Source organism: Cetorhinus maximus, chromosome 4 (genome assembly GCF_964194155.1).
Source record: "Cetorhinus maximus chromosome 4, sCetMax3.hap1.1, whole genome shotgun sequence".
NCBI lineage: Eukaryota > Metazoa > Chordata > Chondrichthyes > Lamniformes > Cetorhinidae > Cetorhinus > Cetorhinus maximus.
The window spans coordinates 1777099-1800554 of NC_135882.1; the positions used below are offsets into that span (position 1 = coordinate 1777099).

Here is a 23456-nt window from a genome sequence, read left to right on the forward strand (position 1 = left end):
GATGGTGGATGACTTGGAAGGGAATTTCCAGGTGGTGGTGTTCCCATCTATCTGCTGTCCCTCTAGCTGATAGTAGTTGTGGGTTAGGAAGGTGCTGTCTATGGAGTCATGGTGAATTCCTGCACTGCATCTTGTAGATGTTACACACACTGCTGCTACTGTGTGTCAGTGGTGGATGGAGTGAATGTTTGTGGATGGGGTGTCAATAAAACAGAGAGATAAAAACAAAAAGCTAAAAGCTACTGCGGATGCTGGAAATCCAAAACAAAAACAGAATTACCTGGAAAAACTCAGCAGGTCTGGCAGCATCGGCGGAGAAGAAATCAGTTAACGTTTCGAGCCTTCATGGCCCTTCAGCAGAACTGAAGCATAGTTAGAAGAAGGGAGAAATATAAACTGGTTTAAGGTGGGTGGGGGGGGGCGGGGGGGGGGGGGGGGGAAAGAGAAGTTGAGGGTGGGGTGATTGTGGAGATAAACAGTGATAGGAGCAGATAATCAAAAGATGTCACAGACAAAAGGATCAAAGAGGTGTTGAAGGTGGTGATATTGTCTAAGAAAAGTGCTAATTAAGAATGGAAGACAGGACACTCAAGGTACAGCTCTAGTGGGGGTGGGGTGGAAAGACTAACAAGGTTTTAGTTTTAGATTTAAAAATAATGGAAATAGGTGGGGAAAGAAGAATCTATATAAATTATTGAAAAAAAAAGGGGGGTGGGAGAAACGGGGTGGGGATGGGGGGAGGGGGAGTTTAAGATCTAAAGTTGTTGAATTCAATATTCAGTCCGGAAGGCTGTAAAGTGCCTAGTCGGAAGATGAGGTGCTGTTCCTCCAGTTTGCGTTGGGCTTCACTAGAACAATGCAGCAAGCCAAGGACAGACATGTGGGCAAGAGAGCAGGGTGGAGTGTTAAAATGGCAAGCGACAGGGAGGTTTGGGTCTTTCTTGCGGACAGACACTCCACCCTGTTCTCTTGCCCACATGTCTGTCCTTGGCTTGCTGCATTGTTCCAGTGAAGCCCAACGAAAACTGCAGGAACAGCACCTCATCTTCCAACTAGGCACTTTACAGCCTTCCGGGCTGAATATTGAATTCAACAACTTTAGATCTTAAACTCCCCCTCCCCCCATCCCCACCCCATTTCTCCCCCACCCCCCCCTTTTTTTTTCAATAATTTATATAGATTCTTCTTTCCCCACCTATTTCCATTATTTTTAAATCTAAAACTAAAACCTTGTTAGTCTTTCCACCCCACCCCCACTAGAGCTGTACTTTGAGTATCCTGTCTTCCATTCTTAATTAGCACTTTTCTTAGACAAATATCACCACCTTCAACATCTCTTTGATCCTTTTGTCGGTGACATCTTTTGATTATCTGCTCCTATCACTGCTTATCTCCACAATCACCACACCCTCAACTTCTCTTTTTTCCCCCCCGCTCCCCCCCACCTTAAACCAGTTTATATTTCTGCTTTCTCCTAACTATGCTTCAGTTCTGCCGAAGGGCCATGAAGGCTCGAAACGTTAACTGATTTCTTCTCCGCCGATGCTGCCAGACCTGCTGAGTTTTTCCAGGTAATTCTGTTTTTGTTTTCAATAAAACAGGCAGCTTTGTCCTGGATGGTGTCAAGTTTCTTGAGTGTTGTGGGAACTGCACTTATCCAGGCAAGTGGAGAGTATTCCATCACATTCCTGACTTGTACCTTGTAGATGGTGGAGAGGCTTTGGGGAGTCAGGAGGCGGGTAACTTATTGTAGGATTCCTAGCCTCTGACCTGCTCTTGTAGCCACAGTATTTATCTGACTAGTCCAGTTCAGTTTCTGGTCAATGGTAACCCCCAGGATGTTGATAGTGGGGGATTCAGTGACGGTAATGCCATTGAATGCAAAGGGGCGATGGTTGGATTCTCTCTTGTTGGAGATGGTCATTGCCTGGCACTTGTGTGGCACGAATGTTACTTGCCACTTGTCAGCCCAAGCCTGGATATTGTCCAGGTCTTGCTGCATTTGGACATGGACTAAAAAGAGTTAAATTGTTGTCAAAATCTGTGTCAATCACATTTCATGGGTAAATGTTCAATTAGTTTGAAAATAATATTTTGACAAGTGAAAGCTAGCATTGTTTCAGAGAGTTCATTGCAGGAATGGCTATAAAATATATCACACCCGAGAGCGTAATCAGAAATCCACAGCTAACTGTTGTCATTCTCAGTGGCAGGAAACTATTACGCTTCAGTAGAAAACTCACTGATTTCTAATGGTCAAAAATCAAAATCTTTTCAACATTTTTCTCCACCTTGAGCCACTAATAAGCCTCTGGCTTTAACTGTGCCTCTGTGCCCAGCTCTGCCTGTCCCTTTGTGCCCAGCTCTGCCTGTCCCTTTGTGCCCAGCTCTGCCTGTCGCTTTGTGCCCAGCTCTACCTGTATCCCTGTGCCCAACTTCACTTGTCACCCTGTGTCCAACTCTGCCTGTCACCCCGTGTCCAACTCTGCCTGTCCCCCTGTGTCCAACTCTGCCTGTCCCTCTGTGCCCCACTCTGCATGTATCCCTGTGCCCAACTCCATCTCTACCCCTGTCCCTAGCTCTACCTGTACCCCTGTGCCCAATTCTGCCTGTACCGCTGTTTCCTGCTCACTCATACCCGTGTCCAACTCCACCTGCACCCCTTTGCCCAACTCCGTTTGTACCCGTGCGTCTGACTCTGCCTGTACGCCTTTATCTCTGCCTGTACTCCTGCCCCCTTGACCTGGAACCCAATGTGTTTGTCTGGTGCTGTTCTGGGGATTCATTCCTTCCAACTGGATCTGGCACTGATGGTTCATCTGTCTAACAACAGCACAATGAGGAATGCTGGCTGTACACTAACTCCACTGATCAAAACATTGAGCCTGTTGTCCTCTTGGGCTGACAATCCCTCAGCTACCCAACCCCTTTCCTCACCCACCCACCATCATCCCACTCCCCTCACCCACCCCTATCCCCAATCTCCGCTTCCTCTGTGTTTTATTCACCTCTGCTTTTCTGACTAATATTAACAAAGGAATTAGTTTTGCTGCAGAAATGGTGACAGGTTTTCACGTTTGCAGCAGATGTTATAGATTCAGGATCTAAACAATTGCCAAAATGGTATTTGAGCTGCTGAAGTTAATGCCAAATAAGAACAGATGTTTAAATCGAGCCACACACTCACATCACCTGAGGTATTTGCACAACAATCCATCTCTGGCCTCAGCTCTCCCTATCTTTTGTAATCTCATCCAGTCCCATAACCCTCCTTAAATCTACACTCCTTTAATTCTGACCTCTTGAACATCCCTGGTTTTGATCACTCCGTCACTGACCGCCATTATTTAGTCCCTAAGCTCTGGAATTCCCTCCCTACACCCCTCCATCTCTCTACCTCGCTCCTCCAAGTTGCTCCTGAAAACTGACCTCTTTGACCAAACTTTTAGTTACCCGTCCTTATACCTCCTTCTGTAGATCAGTGTCAGTCCTTGTTTGATAATGTTCCTGTGAAGCACCTTGGGATGTTTTACTATGTTAAAGGTGCTATATAAATGCAGGTTGTTGTTGCTGGGTTCAGACTAGTCAAGTTCATAGATCCTTGGAGTGGGCAGAAAGGGAAACCTTTCGGTCTGTTTGCCTGGGTTTAGTTTAAAACTCTGTCCCAACAATGTGAATCATTGGGAAGGAACCTTCTACTGTTAGCTCATTGCTTAAACTGTCAGTCACGTAGTCAGCATCCTCTGAATACAGGGCCTTCTTTTCCCATTCCTTTGGTTCTAATTCCCACTGTTATCTTGTAAAGCTGGTGTTTTGATACTTGGGGCCTTCAGCCCCAACAAACACAAGTAGAATTTGAGAGAGGTGCTGTTTCTAGGGGATGGAAAACTCAGCGAATCAGGTCCCCCTCCCACATCCTCTAACCCCCTGGCCCACAGTTCAGGAGACCTGAGCCTCAGAGCTGAAGAAGCCAGCAGATTCTGATCGCTCAGGAAGCAGATGTGTTGGATGAATGTCCAACTTGGGTTGCCAAGGAGCTGGACACCTCAATCCTTCAAACCAACTGCACAACAGACGCTTCAGATATTGCACCTTCGCCTGGCTGGGGGAATCTACACTCCGGTGTTGTTAATGAGTACAGAGCTTGGGTACTGGTCAGGGGAGAGAAAGAGGAATATCAACCACAACATTATTTAAATATAAGGGCTACATTATGCTCAAATGGAAAAGAACAGTTACTTTATTCCAAACAAAATATTGAGTTTCCTTCCAAAAGAAGAAGATTTGGCAACATTAGTCTCAAACTTTAAACAATAGAGCAGACATAGTAGATGGTGATAAATTGAAAAATACTGAGTATTTTCTTCCAGTTGTTGGCTCAGGAACCCTGACAAATTAATCTTTTGGTATTATTTCATTCTTCCCAGTCCCCGGACTCTGCCTGAGAGCATCTTGCTGCATTTCAGCTGGTATCCTGGCGTTTAGTCATCCCAACTCAGTGACACCTCCTCAAAGCAGCAACAGGCCCATAAAGAACGGTCTCTTCAAAAAGAGACGCATTCATTCAGCACAGAACAAACACTGAGGAGCTGAAGGATATTTGGCTAATTGGAATCCTTCCTTTACAGATATTTATTTAAGTTTTAACTAAATATGAATTGCATCAAGAATAAAATGTTCACCATTTTGAAGTTAATGCCACATTGTTTACATTGAGCCACATACACACACATCACCTAAGGTCTCTCCCTATCTCTTATAAACTCCTCCAGCCTCAGAACCCTCCGTGATCTCTGCCCTCCTCTAATTCTGGAGTCTCAGCATCCCTGATTTTAATCACCCGTTGATACTGGTGCCTCCTTCAGTTTAAACTTCTAACCAATTTATTCAGGATCTTTTAGGAAACCTGACCTTTCAAGCACTCAGTCATTCCCTGTTTGTTGGATATGCTTCATGTGACAAGTCCAGTCAGGTAGAGTTAGATCGATGCAGCCGTGTAATCCATTTCATATTATAGTCAATCTGAATTCATTAGCAACATGATTGCTGAAGCTTCAAATCCGAATCCAAATCAGATTCAGATTTAAAATTCTGTGGAAAGTTCCTGAGGAATTCTCCAACTGCCTGGAATAAGTTTGGTCAGGAGAATCAGAGACTGAAACTAGAGAGGGGGAGAGGAACAGAATAAGAGAGCGAGGAGGAGAGGGATAGAATAGGGGAGAAAGAGAGAGAGAGAGGGAGAGGAACAGAATAGGAGAGAGAGAGAGGAACAGAATAGGCGAGGGAGAGGAATAGAACAGGAGAGAGAGAAATAGAAGAGGAGAAAGAGAAAGGAATGGAAGAGGAGAGAGGGAGAGCAAGGAATAGAAGAGAAAGAGGAATAGAAGAGGGGAAAGGGAGAGGAATAGAAGAGGAGAGAGAGAAAGGGGGAATAGAAGAAGAGAGAGCGAGAGAGAGAGGAATAGAAGGGGAGAGAGAGGAACAGAAGAGGAGAGAGAGGGAGAGGAACAGAAGAGGAGAGAGAGGGAGAGAGTGAGGATTGAACAGAGGAAGACAAAGGCAGAAATGTAGGGAAGACTAGAAAAAAGTGATTGGAAATAGAATGAATTAACTCATCATTGGGGGAGGGGTTGGATAAAGGGGGGATGTTGGAGTCTGTGTACAGTTTTGTGTAGTGTTAGGGTTTGGTGAGTGGTTGTAGATGGTGTGATTTAAGTGTCTAAGGATTTGCAATGTTCCGTGATCGTGTGCAGCACAAGCACTGGCTTTGACAGGAGTATCCGGCCACCAAAAGCTGGACGTTCCAGCACTGGATAGGATGGACAGTGTGGTGGAAGTAGTGGAAAGCCAGGGCAGAGGGTTGGAGTTATCATTTTCTGGTCCTAGCTTTGACCAACGGTCAGGCTCAGCAACACTTCAAACAGGCAACAGGCCCAGGTTCCAGAATCAGCCCAACATTAGAGAGGCTGAAGTGTAAAGGCCGTTTATACTGGAGCTGTCACAAGCTCAGAATGTCCGAGAGCCTCTTACCAACAAGAAAGTATTTCTCAAGTGTTGTTCTGTTGTAATGAAGAAAACACTGCAGCCAATTTGTGCACAGCAAGATCCTACAAACAGCAATAGCATAAACCTTGAGATCATATTTTTGGTCATGTTGATTGAATCACAGAATCGTTATGGTGTAGAAGGAGGCCATTCGGCCCATCTTGTCTGCACCAGCCCTCTGAGCATTTTAACTTAGTGCCAATCTCCTGCCTTTTCCCTGAACCCTGCACGTTATTTCTATTTAAATATCACCCAATGCCCTCTTGAGTGCCTCAGTTGAGCCTGGCTCCACTACACTTCCAGGCAGTGCATTCCAAACCCTAACTACTCGCTGTGTGAAAAAGTATTTTCTCATCTCACATTTGCTTCTGTTGCAAAACACCTTAAAACTCTGCCCTCTGGTTCTCTATCCATTTACGAGTGGGAACAGTTTCTTCCTATCTACTCTGTCCAGACCCTCATGATTTTGAAAACTTCTATCAAGCCTCCTCTTAGCCTTCTCCTCTCCAAGGGAAACAGTCCCAACTTCTCCAATCTTTCCTCATAACTGAAGTGTCTCATTCCTGGAACCATTCTCATAAATCTCTTCTGCACTCTCTCCAATGTGTTCAATTCCTTCCCATAGTGTGGTGCCCAGAACTGTACACAGTACTCCAGCTGAGGTCTAACCAGTGTCCTATATAAGTTCATCATAATCTCCCTGCTCTTGTACCCTATTAATGAAGCCTAGAGAACTGTATGCTTTAGAAACAGCTCTCTCTACCTGTTCTGCCACCTTTAATGACTTATGTACATATACACCCAGGTCTCTCTGCTCCTGCACATCCTTTAGAATAGTATCCTTTATTTTATACTGTCTCTCCATGATCTTTGTACCAAAGTGTATCACCTCAAACTTCTCCGCATTGAACTTTATCTGTCCCCTATCTGCCCACTCCACCAATGTGTCAATGTTCTTTTGAAGTTCTACACTGTCCTCCTCACAGTTTACAATTCTCCCAAGTTTTGCATCATCTGCAAACTTTGAAATTGTCCCCTCCACACAAAGATCTAGATCATTAATATATATCAGGAAGAGCAAGGGTCCCAGTACTGACCCCTGGGAAACTCCACTACAAACCTTCTTCCAGCCCGAAAAATACCCAATAACTATTACTCTCTGTTTCCTATCCCTCAACCAATTTTGTATCCACGTTGCTACTGCCCCTTTTATTCCATGACCTATAACATTCCTCCCTTCTGTTGTGTGGGATTATATTGAAAGCCTTTTGGGAGTCCATATACGCCACATCAACAGCCTTGCCCTTATCAACAATCTCTGTTACCTCTTCAAAAAGCTCCAGCAAGTTAGTTAGACACGATTTTCCTTTAACAAATCCATGCTGAGTCTTCCCAATCAATCCACACTTTTCTATGTGACTATTAATTCTATCCCGAATAATTGTTTCTAGAAGTTTCCCCACCACCGAAGTTAAACTGACTGGTCTGTAATTTCAGGGCAGATCTTTACAACCTTTTTTGAACAAGGATGTAATGTTTGCAATTCTCCAGTCCTCAGGCACCTCCCCCGAATCCAGGGAACATTGAAAGATTATTGCCAGTGCCTCTGCAATTTCCACCCTCACTTCCTTCAATATTCTTGGATGCATCCCATCTGGTCTCAGCGCCTTATCAACTTTAATAACCGACAGCTTATCCAATACCTCCTCCTTATCAATTTTAAACCCTTCTTGTGACCGAGTTTCCTCCTCTGTCACCATGGCCTGGGCAGCATCTACCTCGTAGGTCAAGACAGATGCAAAGTATTCATTTAACACTTCAGCTGTGCCTCTTGCCTCTATGTTTAAATCCCATTTTTGGTCCCTAATCAGCGCTACTCCTTCTACCACCCTTTTACTATTGATGTGCTTAAAAAATACTTTTATGTTAGTTGGCAGTCTTTTTTCATAATCCCTCTTTGCTTCTCATATTTGCTTTTTCACATCCCTTCTGAACCTTCTGTATTCAGCTTGGTTCTCAGTTGTATTTGCTACCTGACACCTGTCGCAAGCATACCTTTTCTTCTTCAACTTAATTTCTATCTCCTTAGTCATCCAGGAAGCTCTGGATTTGTTTAAAGAATAAATTTTGCCAAGGTAACCAGGGAGATCTGCCCTGTTCTTCTTCAATATACTGGCCATGGGCAGACAGGACCTTAGTTTGATGTCTCATCCAAATGACCCTCCAACAGTGCAGCACTCCCTCAGTACTGACCCTCTAACAGTACAGCACTCCCTCAGTACTGACCCTCTGACAGTGCAGCACTCCCTCAGTACTGACCCTCTGACAGTGCAGCACTCCCTCAGTACTGACCCTCTGACAGTGCGGCACTCCCTCAGTACTGACCCTCTGACAGTGCAGCACTCCCTCAGTACTGACCCTCTGACAGTGCAGCACTCCCTCAGTACTGACCCTCTAACAGTGCGGCACTCCCTCAGTACTGACCCTCTAACAGTACAGCACTCCCTCAGTACTGACCCTCTAACAGTGCGGCACTCCCTCAGTACTGACCCTCTGACAGTGCGGCACTCCCTCAGTACTGACCCTCTGACAGTGCGGCACTCCCTCAGTACTGACCCTCTGACAGTGCAGCACTCCCTCAGTACTGACCCTCTGACAGTGCAGCACTCCCTCAGTACTGACCCTCTGACAGTGCGGCACTCCCTCATTACTGACCCTCCGACAGTGCGGCACTCCCTCAGTACTGACCCTCTGACAGTGCAGCACTCCCTCAGTACTGACCCTCTGACAGTGCAGCACTCCCTCAGTACTGACCCTCCGACAGTGCAGCACTCCCTCAGTACTGACCCTCTGACAGTGCAGCACTCCCTCAGTACTGACCCTCTGACAGTGCAGCACTCCCTCAGTACTGACCCTCCGACAGTGCAGCACTCCCTCAGTACTGACCCTCCGACAGTGCAGCACTCCCTCAGTACTGACCCTCCGACAGTGCAGCACTCCCTCAGTACTGACCCTCCGACAGTGCAGCACTCCCTCAGTACTGACCCTCCGACAGTGCAGCACTCCCTCAGTACTGCACTAAAGTATCAGCCTAGATTCCTTGCTCATGTCTTTGGGGTGGGGCTTGACCCCAGAGGCTTCCCTGGTAACTGGGCCCTGATCCATGACTGACGCTGATTGTTTGCTGATTGCTGGGCTTTATCAGTAATACATTGCTGCTTTGTTTAGGTATTGTGGTTTCCTGGGACGGAGACAGTTTTGTGGAGGTTATGGCAAACCCAGAGCTGAAGGGTAAACTTTGTGGTTTGTGTGGAAACTACAACGGACACAAACGGGACGATTTGATTGGTGGAGACGGCAATTTCAAGTTTGAAGTTGATGCTTTTGCTGAATCGTGGCGAGTGAAATCGAACAAAGTGTGTAAGCGACCCCAGCGGAGACTCCAGCCACACCTGTGCTCGGGGGTGGTGAAGGTGAAACTCCGTGCTCATCGCGAGTGCCAGAAACTGAAATCCTGGGCCTTTAAGGATTGCCATTCGAAGGTGGATTACGTCTTGTTTTATAGGTCAGTGTCTATCAGCTGATCACACAGGCAGCTCCAATCCTCTCTCTCAGACAGAGTGACCAGGAAGTTGTCATTTTAAAAACCCACCTGATTCCTTCATCCTTCAGAGAGGGAGACCTTCCTGAGTATCTGCCACACTGCTCCCACTGTCACCTTGGCCTCCCCCAGATCACTGCTGCTCGTGTCTTCACTGGCACTAAGTCCCCTTCCCCCCGTCACCCCTCTGCTCACTGACACACATCGGCTCCTGGTCAAGCAACCCCTCGATTTTAAAACTCTCATCCTTGTTTTCAAATCCCTCCGTGGCCTCACCCCTCCCCCCCAGGTTCTCCGCACTCCTCCAATTCCGGCCTCTTCAGCATCGCTGATTTTAATCTTCACGCCTTCAGCTCCTGAGGCCCCATACTCTGGAATTCCCTCCCTAAACCCCTCTGCCATCTCCATCTCTTTGTTCTCCTTTAATAAGCCCTTTAAAACCGACCTCTTTGACCAAACATGTCTGAAGATCTTTATAAAAACAAAAAACTGCGGATGCTGGAAATCCAAATCAAAACAGAAACAAAAATACCTGGAAAAACTCAGCAGGTCAGGCAGCATCTGCGGAGAGGAACACAGCTAACGTTTCGAGTCCGCATGACTCTTCAACAGAACTAAGTAAAAATAGGAGAGAGGTGAAATATAAGCTGGTTTGAGGTGGTGGGGGGGTGGGGGTGGTGGAGGGAGAAGGTTGTGGGGGTGGTTGTAGGGATAAGCAAGCAGTGATAGGTGGAGATAATCAAAAGATGTCACAGACAAAAGGACAAAGAGGTGTTGAAGGTGGAGATGTTATCTAAGGAATGTGCTAATTAAGGGTAGAAAGCAGGACGAGCAAGGTACAGATAGCTCTAGTGGGGGTGGGGTGAGGATCCCCACCCCCTTTCCGTTTCTTCCCCCTCCCTTTTGTTTTTTCCAATAATTTATATAGATTTTTCTTTTCCCACCTATTTCCATTATTTTTAAATGTATTCCACCCATGGTTTATTTCACCCCACCCCCACTAGAGCTATATGTACCTTGCTTGTCCTGCTCTCCACTCTTAATGAGCACATTCCTTTAGATAATATCACCACCTTCAACACCTCTTTGCTCTTTTGTCTGTGACATCTTTTGTTTATCTCCTCCTATCACTGGCCCTTTACCTAGCTCTTCTTGTCCCAACACCCCACCCCCCCCCACCTTAAACCAGCTTATATTTCACCCCTTTCCTATTTTTACTTAGTTCTGTTGAAGGGTCATGAGGACTCGAAACGTCAACTGTGCTCCTCTCCGCCAATGCTGCCAGACCTGCTGAGTTTTTCCAGGTATTTCTGAAGATCTTTATCTGGATCAGTGTCCGATCTTTTTTGATAAATGCTCTTGGTGAAGCACCTTGGGATGTTATCCTGTGTGAAAGGTGCTATATAAATGCAACTTCTTGCTCTGCCCTCACCCAGTCTGAGCTGATATGTGACTCCAGTCTCACACCAATGAGGTTGACTCTTGATTTCCCTCTGCAATGGTTCATTAACCTGTCAAATGGTTCCCAGTGATTGAGGAATGCTCACCAACACCCTCGGAGGGATGGGTAATAAAAACTAGCCTTGCCAGGGACATCCACATTCTGAGAATGGTGCCCAATAAACCCAAACTTCATTGAGTGGGTGGCCACTGGCATCTTTCTCACCCACCCCCCCTTGCTTGCACCCCCACTGTTGTCTGTGATGTGAGGCTCCCGTGCAGAGCTCATACACTCAGACACTGAGGGGACCAGCCTGACCTGCCCAGCACCCAGCGCCCTGCCCAGCGCTCAGCACCCGCCCAGCACCCAGTGCCCAGCGCCCAGCGCCCAGCCTGCCCAGCACTCAGTCTCGGACACCCGGGCAGGAATGTTTGCCAATATTCCAGGGTCACTGTGTTGACCACTCACAAACTATCAGAGGGACTGAGGGGCTGAGTAGCCCTGTCACAAACTGGGTCACATCCACATGAACACACTCTGGAGAGATTTCTGCCAAGTTGTGTGTTTTAAGCTCAGAATGGAAATTCCTTCTCAATGTCCCAATTGGAAGTTTAAGAGCAAATCCCGAGTGGCCTTCTCTCTGCCGAAGTTATTCTGGGAGAGATTTACTCAATTTGATTTGAAGGGACCACGAAGGTCCAATGTTGTCAGGAGTTTGGATCAGCTCCCCTGATATCGTCAAGGACCCAGATCTCAGGCAACTCTGACTGTTCAGACAACTGAGTCTCTATCCCAGAGGGTAGAACAAGGAAGGGAGTCTGTGAGCAATCGACACTTTCAGGCATTGATTTAGTGCCCTAGGGACTGGAGTCACATATAAACATGAACCAGGTAAGGGCGCAAGATTTCCTTCCCTAAAGCACATTAGTGAAGCAGTTGGGTTTTTATGGCAATTCAGTGGCTTCAGGGACAAGTTATTTGCTCTTGACCCTAAAATACCAGCTTCGTGGAATTCAAATTCTCAACCGTCTACCTGTTGCACAAACATTCATGAGTTTGGTGATGTTTTAGTAAGAGTTTGCTGCTTATTTGACCAAAACCATGATAAGAAACAAAGGAGAGGCTTGGCAGAGGATTTCAGAAGAATTGTGATGATTTGCTGAACTATATGGTTTGTTTCTGCACAGCGTCTGCTGTGATCACTAACAATCTCACCATGATTGTGAACAGTTGATAACAGCGCCTTTAAAACTCTGCTAGAAGCAACTCAGTGAGTGAGTTATAGACTCCGAGTCCCTCTGAGACAGAAGTTAAAACAATATATGAAAAAAATATCTGATTCTGGACACTAGTGAGTCACCTGGGAGAGATCACTGGCTTCAACTCAAACTAAGGAAAGCGGCTTCACATTTCACCTAGTTTACAAACTGATGGATTAGGGAGAAACTGGTCAGCAATCTCAAACCCTGCTGAAAGTCAACAGCTTTAATGTCAGTTGTGGTTTCAGTGCCTGCGTAACCTGGTCTTGGAAGTTAGTGAGTCAGCCTCGAGAGAAGTGAGCACATCTTCACTGGACAGGGCTGAGAAAGTTATTACTTCATCTATTGCTGACTGAGATCATTGCAATTTCAAACTTAAATTCCTGTATCCCTGGGAGACAGCCTGTCTGTTGTAAATACATTTCAGTGTGTGAGACACATGAAAACCAGTATTAAAACTGTGCTATTCACCATGATCTTGCAAGCTCAGAATACACTCCAGCCTGCTCGAAAAGCATTAAAAAGCAGAAGGTTCCTGTTTCCCTTCTGGTTGCAATACACAAGGAGGCCATTCGGCCTGTCATTTCTATGCCGGTTCTCTGTGAGAGCTGCTGACCTAGTCCCCCTCCCCAAATTCTCCCTGTGTCCTGCAAAACCTTCTCTTCAGATAATTATCCAATTCCCTTTTGAAAAGCTTTGATTGAACCTGCCTCCACCACAATCTCAGGCAGTGTATTCCAGACCTTAACCACTCGCTGCCTGGAGAAGGTTTTCCTTGTGTCGCTGTTGGCTCTTTGGCCAATCACCTTAAATCTGTGCCCTCTGATTCTCAACTCTTCCACCAATGGGAACAGTTTCTCTCCATCTAATCTGTCCAGACCCCTCATGATTTTGAATACCTCTATCAAATCTCCTTCTTCTCGAAGGAGAACAGTCCCAACTTCTCCAATCTATCCATATAACTGAAATCCCTCATCCCTGGAACCATTTTCTGGAATCTTTTCTGCGCTCTCTCCAATGCCTTCACATCCTTCCTAAAGTGCAGTGCCCAGAACTGGACACCGTACACCAGCTGAGGTTGAACCAGTCTTTTATACAGGTTCAACATAGTCCCCTTGCTTTTGTACTCTTATGAATAGAGCCCAGCATACTGTGAGCTTTATTAACCACACTCCCACCCTGTCCTGTCACTTTTAAATGATTGATCAGTGCCTGGTAGCGTAAGGCTCCTGTTTCACATTTTAGTAATTGCCCATCCAGTGTTGTATGAGTTCAGCCCTGGGAAAAGTTGCTCTGTAAACTCCTCCTTCAGTCTGTTGTGAGCAAATGTTAAATAATGAAAATGAGTGAATTATTTTTTGAAACAGCACTAAAGGAGTGTAGAGCGGGTCAGTCAGCTTCATGTTCAAATATGAGTTCTTCTAATTCATGGACTCTTCCAATTACAGTTACGAATGAAAGACAAGGTGAATTGTCTGAAACTTGTTAATCAGCAAACTTTGAGTTCCTTTCTGACATTTCTGATGATGTTATTGTTTTATGGCTCGTTCAGACTGAGCTGTCCAGCTCAGAGCTGTGTCCTGATTCTCCACAAGGTGGCAGAGTGAGTCCACAAAGTGATATCTGGGCAGACATGAGAAAGGATTTCTTCTCAATGTGTGCTTAGGGACTGTTTGTTCCCCTGCACTGGGGTCTATTACTGTCTGTGTTAGGTTTTGTGCCAATGCTGATTACTGTGAGAACACGGGATAGTGAACAAGCCCCAGTTCACAGCCGGTGGGAATCTAAAAATCCATTTAAACCCAGTAAACCAACCTGCAAAACCATTGCCAGCTTTTAAAGTAAATACATTAACCTGTGCCCAGAATTTTACTGTTTGATGTTTGTTCTGGCAACTGCCTGTACATCTCAACTGAAACAGGAAAACAGGTTATCATTAATTTAGTGTCTTCCCCACTTTATCCAGCAACACCTAGACTGAAGGACACACATTCTGAGATTATAAAGCAGTTTCTTAACTGAGGGACAGACGCTCTGTGTCTAGTTACAGGAAGCTCCAATAATGGAAAGATTCATGATTAGGATGTAGGGTTGATGTTAATCTGGATAATTGTGGGGCCTGGAGGGGGGAAGATAAGACAAAGAGCTGTGTAGCTCACCTAACAAAAGAACAAAAGAAATAGGAGCGGGAGTAGACCATTTGGCCCATCGAACCTGCTCCACCATTCAATACGATCATGGCTGATCTTGGGCTTCAACTCCATTTCCCTGTCTGCTCCCCTTATCCCTTAATTCCCTGAGACACCAAAAATCTGTCTACCCCGGCCTTAAATGTATTCAACGATGGAGCACCCACAACCTCTGGGGTAGAGAATTCCAAAGATTCACAACCCTTTGAGTGAAGTAATTTCTCCTCATCTCAGTCCTAAATGACCGGCCCCTTATCCTGAGACTCGGCCCCCGTGTTTTAGATTCTCCGACCAACAGAGACAATCTCTCAGCATCCACCCTGTCAAACCCCTTAAAAACTTTGTAAGTTTCAATGAGATCACCTCTCATATTTCTAAACTCCGGAGAAAATAGACCCAATTTACTCAGCCTTTCATCACAGGGCAATCCTCTCATCCCAGGGACCAGTTTACTGAGCCTTCACTGTACTGCCTCCAATGCAAGTGTATCCTTTCTTAAATCTAACTGACTTGTAGTTCACTGTTTTCTCTTTCGCAACTTTCTTGAAAAGTGTTGTAATATTTGCCAACTTTCAATCTAATGGGACTGTTCCCAAATCTAAAGAATTTTGGAAAATCACAGCCAGCACATCCACTATCTCTGCAGCTATCCCCTTTCGAACCCTAGAGTGTAGGCCTCAGGCCTCAGATTTTAATCCCTTAAATTTCTCCAGTACCTTTTCCCTGTTATTAATTTTGTTCATTTCCTCACTCTTTTTATTCCCTAGGTCACTGTCTATTTCTGGAATGAAACTTGTGTCTTCTACTGTGAAATATTTGTTCAATGCCTCTGCTATTTCCTCATTCCCCATGATAATTTCTTCTGTCTCTGCTTCTAAGGGGCCAATGTTTACTTTATCCACTCTCTTCCTCTTTATACTTATAAAATCTCTTACAATCTATTTTTATGTTCCTGGTTAGTTTACTCACATATTCTATTATTTTCCTTTTTTTATCAACTTCTGGTAGCCCTCTGCTGGTTTCTAAAACCCTCCTAATCCTCAGATTCAGACTTAAACTACTGTTTTTTTTACAACATTGTAAGGCTCTTCTTTTAATCTAATACTATCCTTAACTTCCTGAGTGAGCCACAGATGGGTCTTTCTCGCTGAGTTTTTGTTTTTCAATGGAATATATTTTTGTTGAAAGTTTTGAATTGTTTCTTTAAATGTTTCCCACTGTTCATTTACCTTTTAGTCTATTTACCCAATTAACCTTAGTCAGTTCTCCCCTCATACCTCTGTAATTGGCTTTGTTTAGGTTTAAGATTATCGATTGTGATTGGAGTATGCCACTTTCAAACTCAACATGGAATTCAGTGGTATTATGATCACTATTTCCCAGTGGATCTTTGACTATGACATTACTAATTAACCCTGCTTCATTACACAATACTAGATCCAAGATAGCTCTATGCCTAATCAGTTCCACAATGTATTGCTGCAAGAAACTGTCACAAGAACATTCTACAAACTCATCTCCTAGATCATGCTTGCTAATTTGATTGTCCCAGTCTATATGACAATTAAAAATTGTCCACAGTTATTACATTGCCTTTGTTACGAGCTCCAATAATTTCTTGTTTAATGCTCTGCCCAATGATATAACTACTGTTAGGGAGGCTATAAACTACGCCCACCAGTGTTCTCTGACTCTTGCTGTTTCCACCCATACTGATTCTACTTCATGATCTTCTGAGGCCAGATCCTTTTTCACTAATGTCCTTTTGTCATATTTTACTATCAGGGCTACCCCTTCTCCTTTGCTATTCTCTCTGTCTTTCCTAAATATTGTGTACCCTGGAATATTTATCTCCCACCCTTGATCACCTTGTAACCATGTCGCTGTATTGATGATTAGTTCGAAATCATTTGCCTCTATTTGTGCCGTGGATTCATCCACCTTAATGCAGAGGTTAGTTTAAATCCCTGTCTACAGCCCTCGTTATGTGATTGGCCAGGACACTGGTCCCAGGCCGGTTCAAGTGGAGCCCATTCCAGTGGAATAGCTCCCTCTTCCCTGAGTACTGATGCCAATGCCCCATTAATGGAAATCCCTTCTTCCCACACCACTCTTTGATCCACGGGTTTAATTCTCTGACCTGCTTGACCCAATGTCAATTGGCACATGGCTCAGGTTAACAATTCAGAGATGATTAACTTTGATGTTCTGTGTTTTAATTTGGCTCCTAACTCTGGAACATCATTTCCTGTTTCCACCTGTGTCCATTGGTTCCCTAGTGGACCATGGCAACTGGATCCTCTCCATCCCACTCTAGCCGTGAAGAGATATCCTTAACCCTGACACCGGGCAGGCAAGAGAACCTTCGGAGCTCCTGGTCGTGGCTGCAGAGAACAGTATCTATCCCCCTGACTATGCTGTCTCCTATCACTCCCACATTCCTTTTCGCTCCCCCCATCCTTCCCCATGGTGCCACAGTCAGCCTTTCATCCACATGTAGCAAACACCTCGTACCTGCTGGGCAAAGTCAGGGCTGAGGCTCCTCCATCACTACTCGCTGCTTCCCCTTACCTGCCTGACTCACAGTCACATCCTTCTGTCCCTGACCACTGACCAACTCTAAAGTTCTGCCTAACCTAACTGCCTCCTGGAACAAAGTGTCCAGGTAACTCCCCCCCTCCCTGATGCCCCACAATGGCCACAACTCGGAGCGGAAGTTACCTAAGCTGCAGACACTTTCTGTACATATGGTTTTCTGGGATTGCAGTGCATTCCACAGATTCCCAGTTGCTGCAGTTATGGCACACCACCAGCCCTACCATTTCTGCCCAACCTCATTTATTTAATTAATTAAATAGTTAATAATTGACACAGATAATGTCAGAGAAAGTTGCACTCGCCTAGCTTGGAAACAAGGAAGGAAACTCATGAACCACTAGAGTCTGAAACAAAGTAGAAAAAGGAGCATCTCTTTACCCCTCTGCTCCTCATTGCCACCTCTACCAAATTCCCAACTCCACCCTCTGTCTGCCTCTCTCTCCACTGTCATCTACCCTCCATGTGTTCCACACTCCACCCAGAGACCGGAGCATGTTACACTGGGGCTGAGCTACTGGTAAACTGGGTGGTAGGCTTCAGGATCAGACTTCAACTCAATGAAAGGCTTGAGACTGTTTCTTTTCCCCACAGCCCCGTCCAGCATGGACCTCAGATGGGGATGACTGAAGACCCAGTGAAGAAAGATCGACAGTTTTGTCAGGATGTTCCAAAGCACTTTACTGCCAATGAATTACTTGTTGAAGTGCAGTTACCTTGTAATGTAGGGAACATTATTATCACATTGCTGTTTATGGGAGCTTGCTGTGCTCAACATGGTTCCATGTTTCCTACATTATAATAGTGACTACACTTCAAAAATACTTCATTGGCAGTAAAGCACTTTGGGATGTTGGTGGTCATGAAAGGTTCTATATAAATGCAAATCTTTTTTTAACATGGCAGCTAATACTGCACAACAAGATCCCACAAACAGCAATGTGTAATAATGAGCAGATGACCTGTTTTTGTGATGTTGGTTGAGAGATAAAGATTGGGCAGCACACTGGGGAGAACTCCCCTGCTCTGCTTCCAACAGTAGCTGTGTGATCTTTTACATCTGTCTGAAAGGTCAAACAAGGCCTCGGTTTAACATCTCATCTGAAAAGTATGAGGACAGAGTGTTGAAGAGAGATGCTTAATAATGAGGATATAACAAGAGAGAGGATTCACGTACAGAGATATGTGGAATTTTAAGCTTGCATCCTAGACGAGTTTGAAAGGTCCGAGGAACACTCTGGTATAAAGTTTCAACACTCGGAGTCCAGATGTAATATTCAAGTGGTTCCTTTATTACCCATGCGGGGAGCAAACGCTGGGAATCCAGGCGCTTCTCCACCAAGGCTCAAATGAGCACAGTTTATATATTTTTTACTATCAGTTACATCTTAAAATGGTATTAGTTAGACAAAGGCCACAGCACAATGACCCCCCCAGTGGGCTGATAATTGTGTTCCTGTACAGTAATTGCAGTGCAGAAACTGGGTATTGTCCTTTTAGAGACAGCAAAGAATGTATGTTTGTTCTATACAAAAGGTTTACAGGGGCTGACTGGATGTGGTTTGAGACCATTAGACGGTGTGAAATGGCCTTCCCCATTTCTTGATCGAGTCGTCCTGTGTCCCCGCCCGTGTGTGTCACCCATTTCCTAATTACAAATTTACAGCTGAGCCCTTTGTACAGGCTTTTAACTTTCATGTAAGGCTGTGATTGTCTGTGTATGCTTTGGCACCCTCGCTGCTGGTCCTGGCTGGCACTTTAAAATAAATCCACATTTTCTGCACCTTCAAGTTAAACATTTTACATTGTTGGCCAAACCTTTTTGGAACTGTTGCTTCCTTAACTCCTCCATGGTGTTCTAATTTGTGCATTGTGTTTCTCACAGATCCTGCGTCACAGATATGTGTGAGTGTCCAGTACACAAGAACTGTTACTGTGAGTCTCTCATCGCCTACATGCGAGCCTGTCAGAGAGAAGGTGTCCATGTGTACTGGCGGCCGGAGATAAGCTGCCTTGGTAAGCTCACAAGAAACAAGTAATCAGATACAGGAGCAGGAATAGGCCATTCGGCCCCTCGAGCCTGCTCCATCATTCATTAAATCACGGCTGACCTGACAGTGGCCTTAACTGCACTTTCCAGCCTCACCCCATAACCCTCGACTCCTTGGAAGATCAAACATCAAACTCAGCCTTGAATGTAGTGAGTGACCCAGTCTCCACTGCTCTCTGAGGGAGAGAATTCCAAAACACTGTCAACCCTTTGAGAGAAGAAATTCCTCCTCAACTCCGTCTTAAATGGGAGACCCAGATGACTTCACATTTTCCCACATTATACTCTATCTGCCACATTTTTACCCATTCACCTCATCTATCTATATCCCTTTGCAGATATTTTGCATCCTCCTCACAACTTGTTTTTCTATCTATCTTTGTCAGCAAATTTGGCTACAATACAGTAAGTCCCTTCATCCAAGTCATTAATATAGATTGTAAATAGTTGAGGCTCCAACATTGATAGTATTCTGATTTTCTACATTCCTGCCACTACCTCTTTAGCAATGGATTCTAGCATTTCTCCAATGTCAGACTGTAGTAATTATGGTTTTATTTGGTGTGTAATGTACCTTTAAGAATAATACTTGTTAGAGAAGATCACATGATAATTACTACACAGGCTTACTGCTTCCTGTCTCCCTCCTTTCTTTAAGTTTCCCTCTTTTGCCTTTTGATTTTCTAAAATTCTTGACTTTTTGTGTCTGTTACTGTGATGATACTAAAACCAAGGGGAAGAAGACACTGGTGGGAAGTAATCTATAGGCCCCCTAACAGTAGCTATACTGTAGGAGAGTGAATAAATCAGGAGATAATGAGGGCTTGTAAAAAAGGCAGTATAATAAATTGAGTGACTTTAATCTTCATGTAGATTGGGAAAATTGGCAGAAGTAGCCATGAGCAAGAATTCATAGAGTGTATTCAGGACAGCTTCCTAGAACAATATGTTGTGGACCCAACCAGGGATCAGGCTATTTTAGATCCGGTAATGTGTAATGAGGCAGGTATAATAAATGACCTCAGAGTAAAAGATCCCCCAGGAAACAGTGACCATAACATGGTAGAATTTAGCATTCGGTTTGAGAGTGAGAAACTTGGGTCGGAAACAACTGTGCTAAACTTAAATAAGGGTAATTACAAAGGAATGAGGGCAGAGTTGGCTTGAGTGGACTGGGAAAGGAGTTTAGCAGAAAAGACAGTGATGAACAATGGCAGATGTTTAAGAAAATAGCTCATGACTCACAACAAAGATATATCCCAGTGAGAAAGAGGATTCTAGGAAGGGGATAAGCCAACTATGGTTAACCAAGGAAGCTAATGATAGTATCAAATTGAAAGAAAAAACGTACAATGTGGCAAAGATTAGCGGTAACTCAGAGGATTGGGAAAGTTTAAAAAACCAACAAAAGATGACCAAAGAAATAATAAAGAGGGAGAAAATAAACTTTGAGGGTAAACTAGCAAGTTACATAAAAACGGACAATAAGAGCTTCTTTAAATATATAAAAAGGAAGAGAGAGGCCAAGTGAAGGAGGCTGGGGAAATAATAATGGGGAACCAGGAAATGGCAGAGGAGTTGAATAAATACTTTGCTTCAGTCTTCACAGTAGAAGACACTAACAGTGTCCCAACACTTAATAATCAAGGGGCAAAAGAGGGGTAGGAAAGAAATACAATAACTATCACTAGAGAAAAAGCACTGGTGAAACTAATGGGGCAAAAGCTGATAAGTGCCCTGGGCCTGATGGGTTGCATCCTAGGATATTAAAGGAAGTAGCTACAGAGATAGTGGATGCACTAGTAGTAATCTTCCAAAAATCCTTAGATTCTGGAAATGTCCCAGAGGATTGGAAAACTTCCAGTGTAAAACCCTTATTCAAAAAGAGATGGAGACAAAAAACAGGTAACTGGAGGCCAGTTAGCTTAACATCCATCAATGGGAAAATGTTAGAGTCTATTATAAAGGATGTAGTAGCAGAGCATTTAGAAATGCATAATATAATCAAGCAGAGTCAGCATGGCTTCATGAAGGGGAAATCATGCCTGACAATTTATTAGAATTCTTTGAGGAGGTAACAACCAGGATAGATAAAGGAGAACCAGTAGATGTAATATATTTGGATTTCCAAAAGGCATTCGATAAGGTACTGCACATAAAGCTACTTAATGAGATAAGAGCCCATGGTGTTGGGGGTAGTATATTAGCATGGATAGAGGATTGGCTAACTAATAGAAGACAGAGAGTTGGGATAAGGCATTTTCAGGATGGCAACCTGTAACTAGTAGAGAGCCACAGGGATCAGTGTTGGGACCTCAATTATTTACAATATATACTAATGACTTGGATGTGGGAAGTGAATATACTATCGCCAAGTTTGCAGATGACACAAAAATAGGTAGAAAGGAAAGTGGTGAGGATGACACAAAGAGGGATATAGACAGGTTAAGTGAATGGGCAAAAACTATTTAAATGGAGAAAGACTGCAGAAAGCTGCAGCACAGAGGGATTTGGGGGTCCTTGTGCATGAATCACACAAAGCTAACATACAGGTTCAGCAGGTAATAGGGAAGACAAGTGGAATGTTGGCCTTTATTTCAAAGGAAATGGGGTATAAAAATAGGGAAGTCTTGCTAAAACTATACAAGGCACTAGTTAGGCCACACCTAGAATACTGTGAACAGTTTTGGTCCCCTTAGCTAAGGAAAAATATACTGGCATTGGAGGCAGTGCAGAGAAGGTTCACTAGGTTGATCCTGGGTATGGAGGAATTTTCTTATGAGGAGAGGTTGAGTAGGTTGGGCCTGTACCCATTGGAGTTTAGAAGAATGAGAGGCGACTTTATTGAAACATATAAGATTCTTAGGGGGCTTGACAGGGTAGATGCTGAGAGGTTGTTTCCCCTTGTGGGAGAGTCTAGGACCAGAGGGCACAATCTCAGAGTAAGGGGTCGCCCATTTAAGACAGAGATGAGGGGGAATTTCTTCTCTCCAAGGGTATTGAGTCTGTGGAATTCTTTACTGCAGAGGGCTGTAGAGGTTGGGTTGTTAAGTATATTCAAGGCTGAGATAGACAGATTTTTAATCAGTAAGGGAATCGAAGGTTATGGGGAAAAGGCAGGAAAGTGGAGTTGAGGATGATCAGATCAGCCATGATCTCATTGAATGTCAGAGCAGACTTGATGGGCCGAATGGCCTCCTTCTGCTCCCACGTTTTATGGTCTCATAAATACTTGCTGAAAATTTTTGCCATTTCCTTGTTTCCCACTACGAATTCCCACTCACCCTCTAAGGGATCAATGCTAACTATAGCTACCCTTTTCTCTTTATATACTTGTTGAAGTTTTTACTGTCTGTTTTTATATTTCTTGCTTGTTTTCTCTCAAACTCTAATTTAGTTTCTCCTTCATTTTTTGTCGAGCTTTCCATATTTCTAAAATTTTCCAATCATCTGACCGACCACTAACCTCCACAGCAGTGAGCCTTTTAGCTATAGATGCTGTATCCTTCTCACAGAGTCTTTCTGAATTCTCAATGGAATATATCTCTTGTTGAGAGTTATGAAATATCTCCTTAAATATCTGCCATCATACCTTTTAACCTGTTTTCCCAGTCCACTTTAGCCAACCCTGGATTGAAAGTTTTTTTATTGCTTTTATTTAAGTTTAAGACACTCACGCTGCGGATCCTTTTCTATGAGATCATTAATTCGTACAGTCTTATTCCACATTACCAGGTCTAAAATAGCCTGTTCCCTGGTTTGTTCCAGAACATATTGTTCTAAGAAACTGTCCCAAAAACAATTTATGAACTCATCCTCAAGGCTACCTTTGCCGATTTGATGCATCCAGTCTATATGAAGATTAAAATTGCTACAATTATTGTAGTGTCTCTGTTACAAGCCCCGATTATTTCTTGACTTATGCTGCGTTCCAATGACTTCTCTCCCTTTCTATCCTTATCTCCCCCCAAACTAATTCTACATCATGATTTCCTGAACCAAGATCACTTCTCACGACTGTACTGATCTGATTCTTTATTAACATAGCCATTCCCACATCGTTTCCCTTCCCTCCGGTCCTTCTGAAATCATACTACCTAACCATACTCACTTGTTTCTATTTGTGTTATCAATTCATCCATCTTGTTATGAATGCTGTGTGCATTCAGATAAAAAGCCCTTAAGCCTGTCTCTTCTTCATTTTTCATTCTGAGCTTATTTATTGGTACACTCTTTTATGTTTGTACACTCTGTTCCTTCCTGTCACATCCTGGTT

At 44.2% G+C, this 23456-nt stretch overlaps 1 protein-coding gene across 2 annotated transcripts in view; it reads left to right on the forward strand.

Moving 5' to 3' along the window:
• Positions 1 to 23456, forward strand: part of bmper (BMP binding endothelial regulator) — a 101330-nt gene that overhangs the window by 74473 nt on the left and 3401 nt on the right. For both annotated transcript variants that reach the window (XM_078539807.1, XM_078539808.1), the window contains 2 exons: positions 9274 to 9610; positions 19016 to 19146. In XM_078539807.1, the coding sequence (XP_078395933.1) occupies positions 9274 to 9610; positions 19016 to 19146 (468 nt within the window). The remainder of the gene's footprint in view (positions 1 to 9273; positions 9611 to 19015; positions 19147 to 23456) is intronic.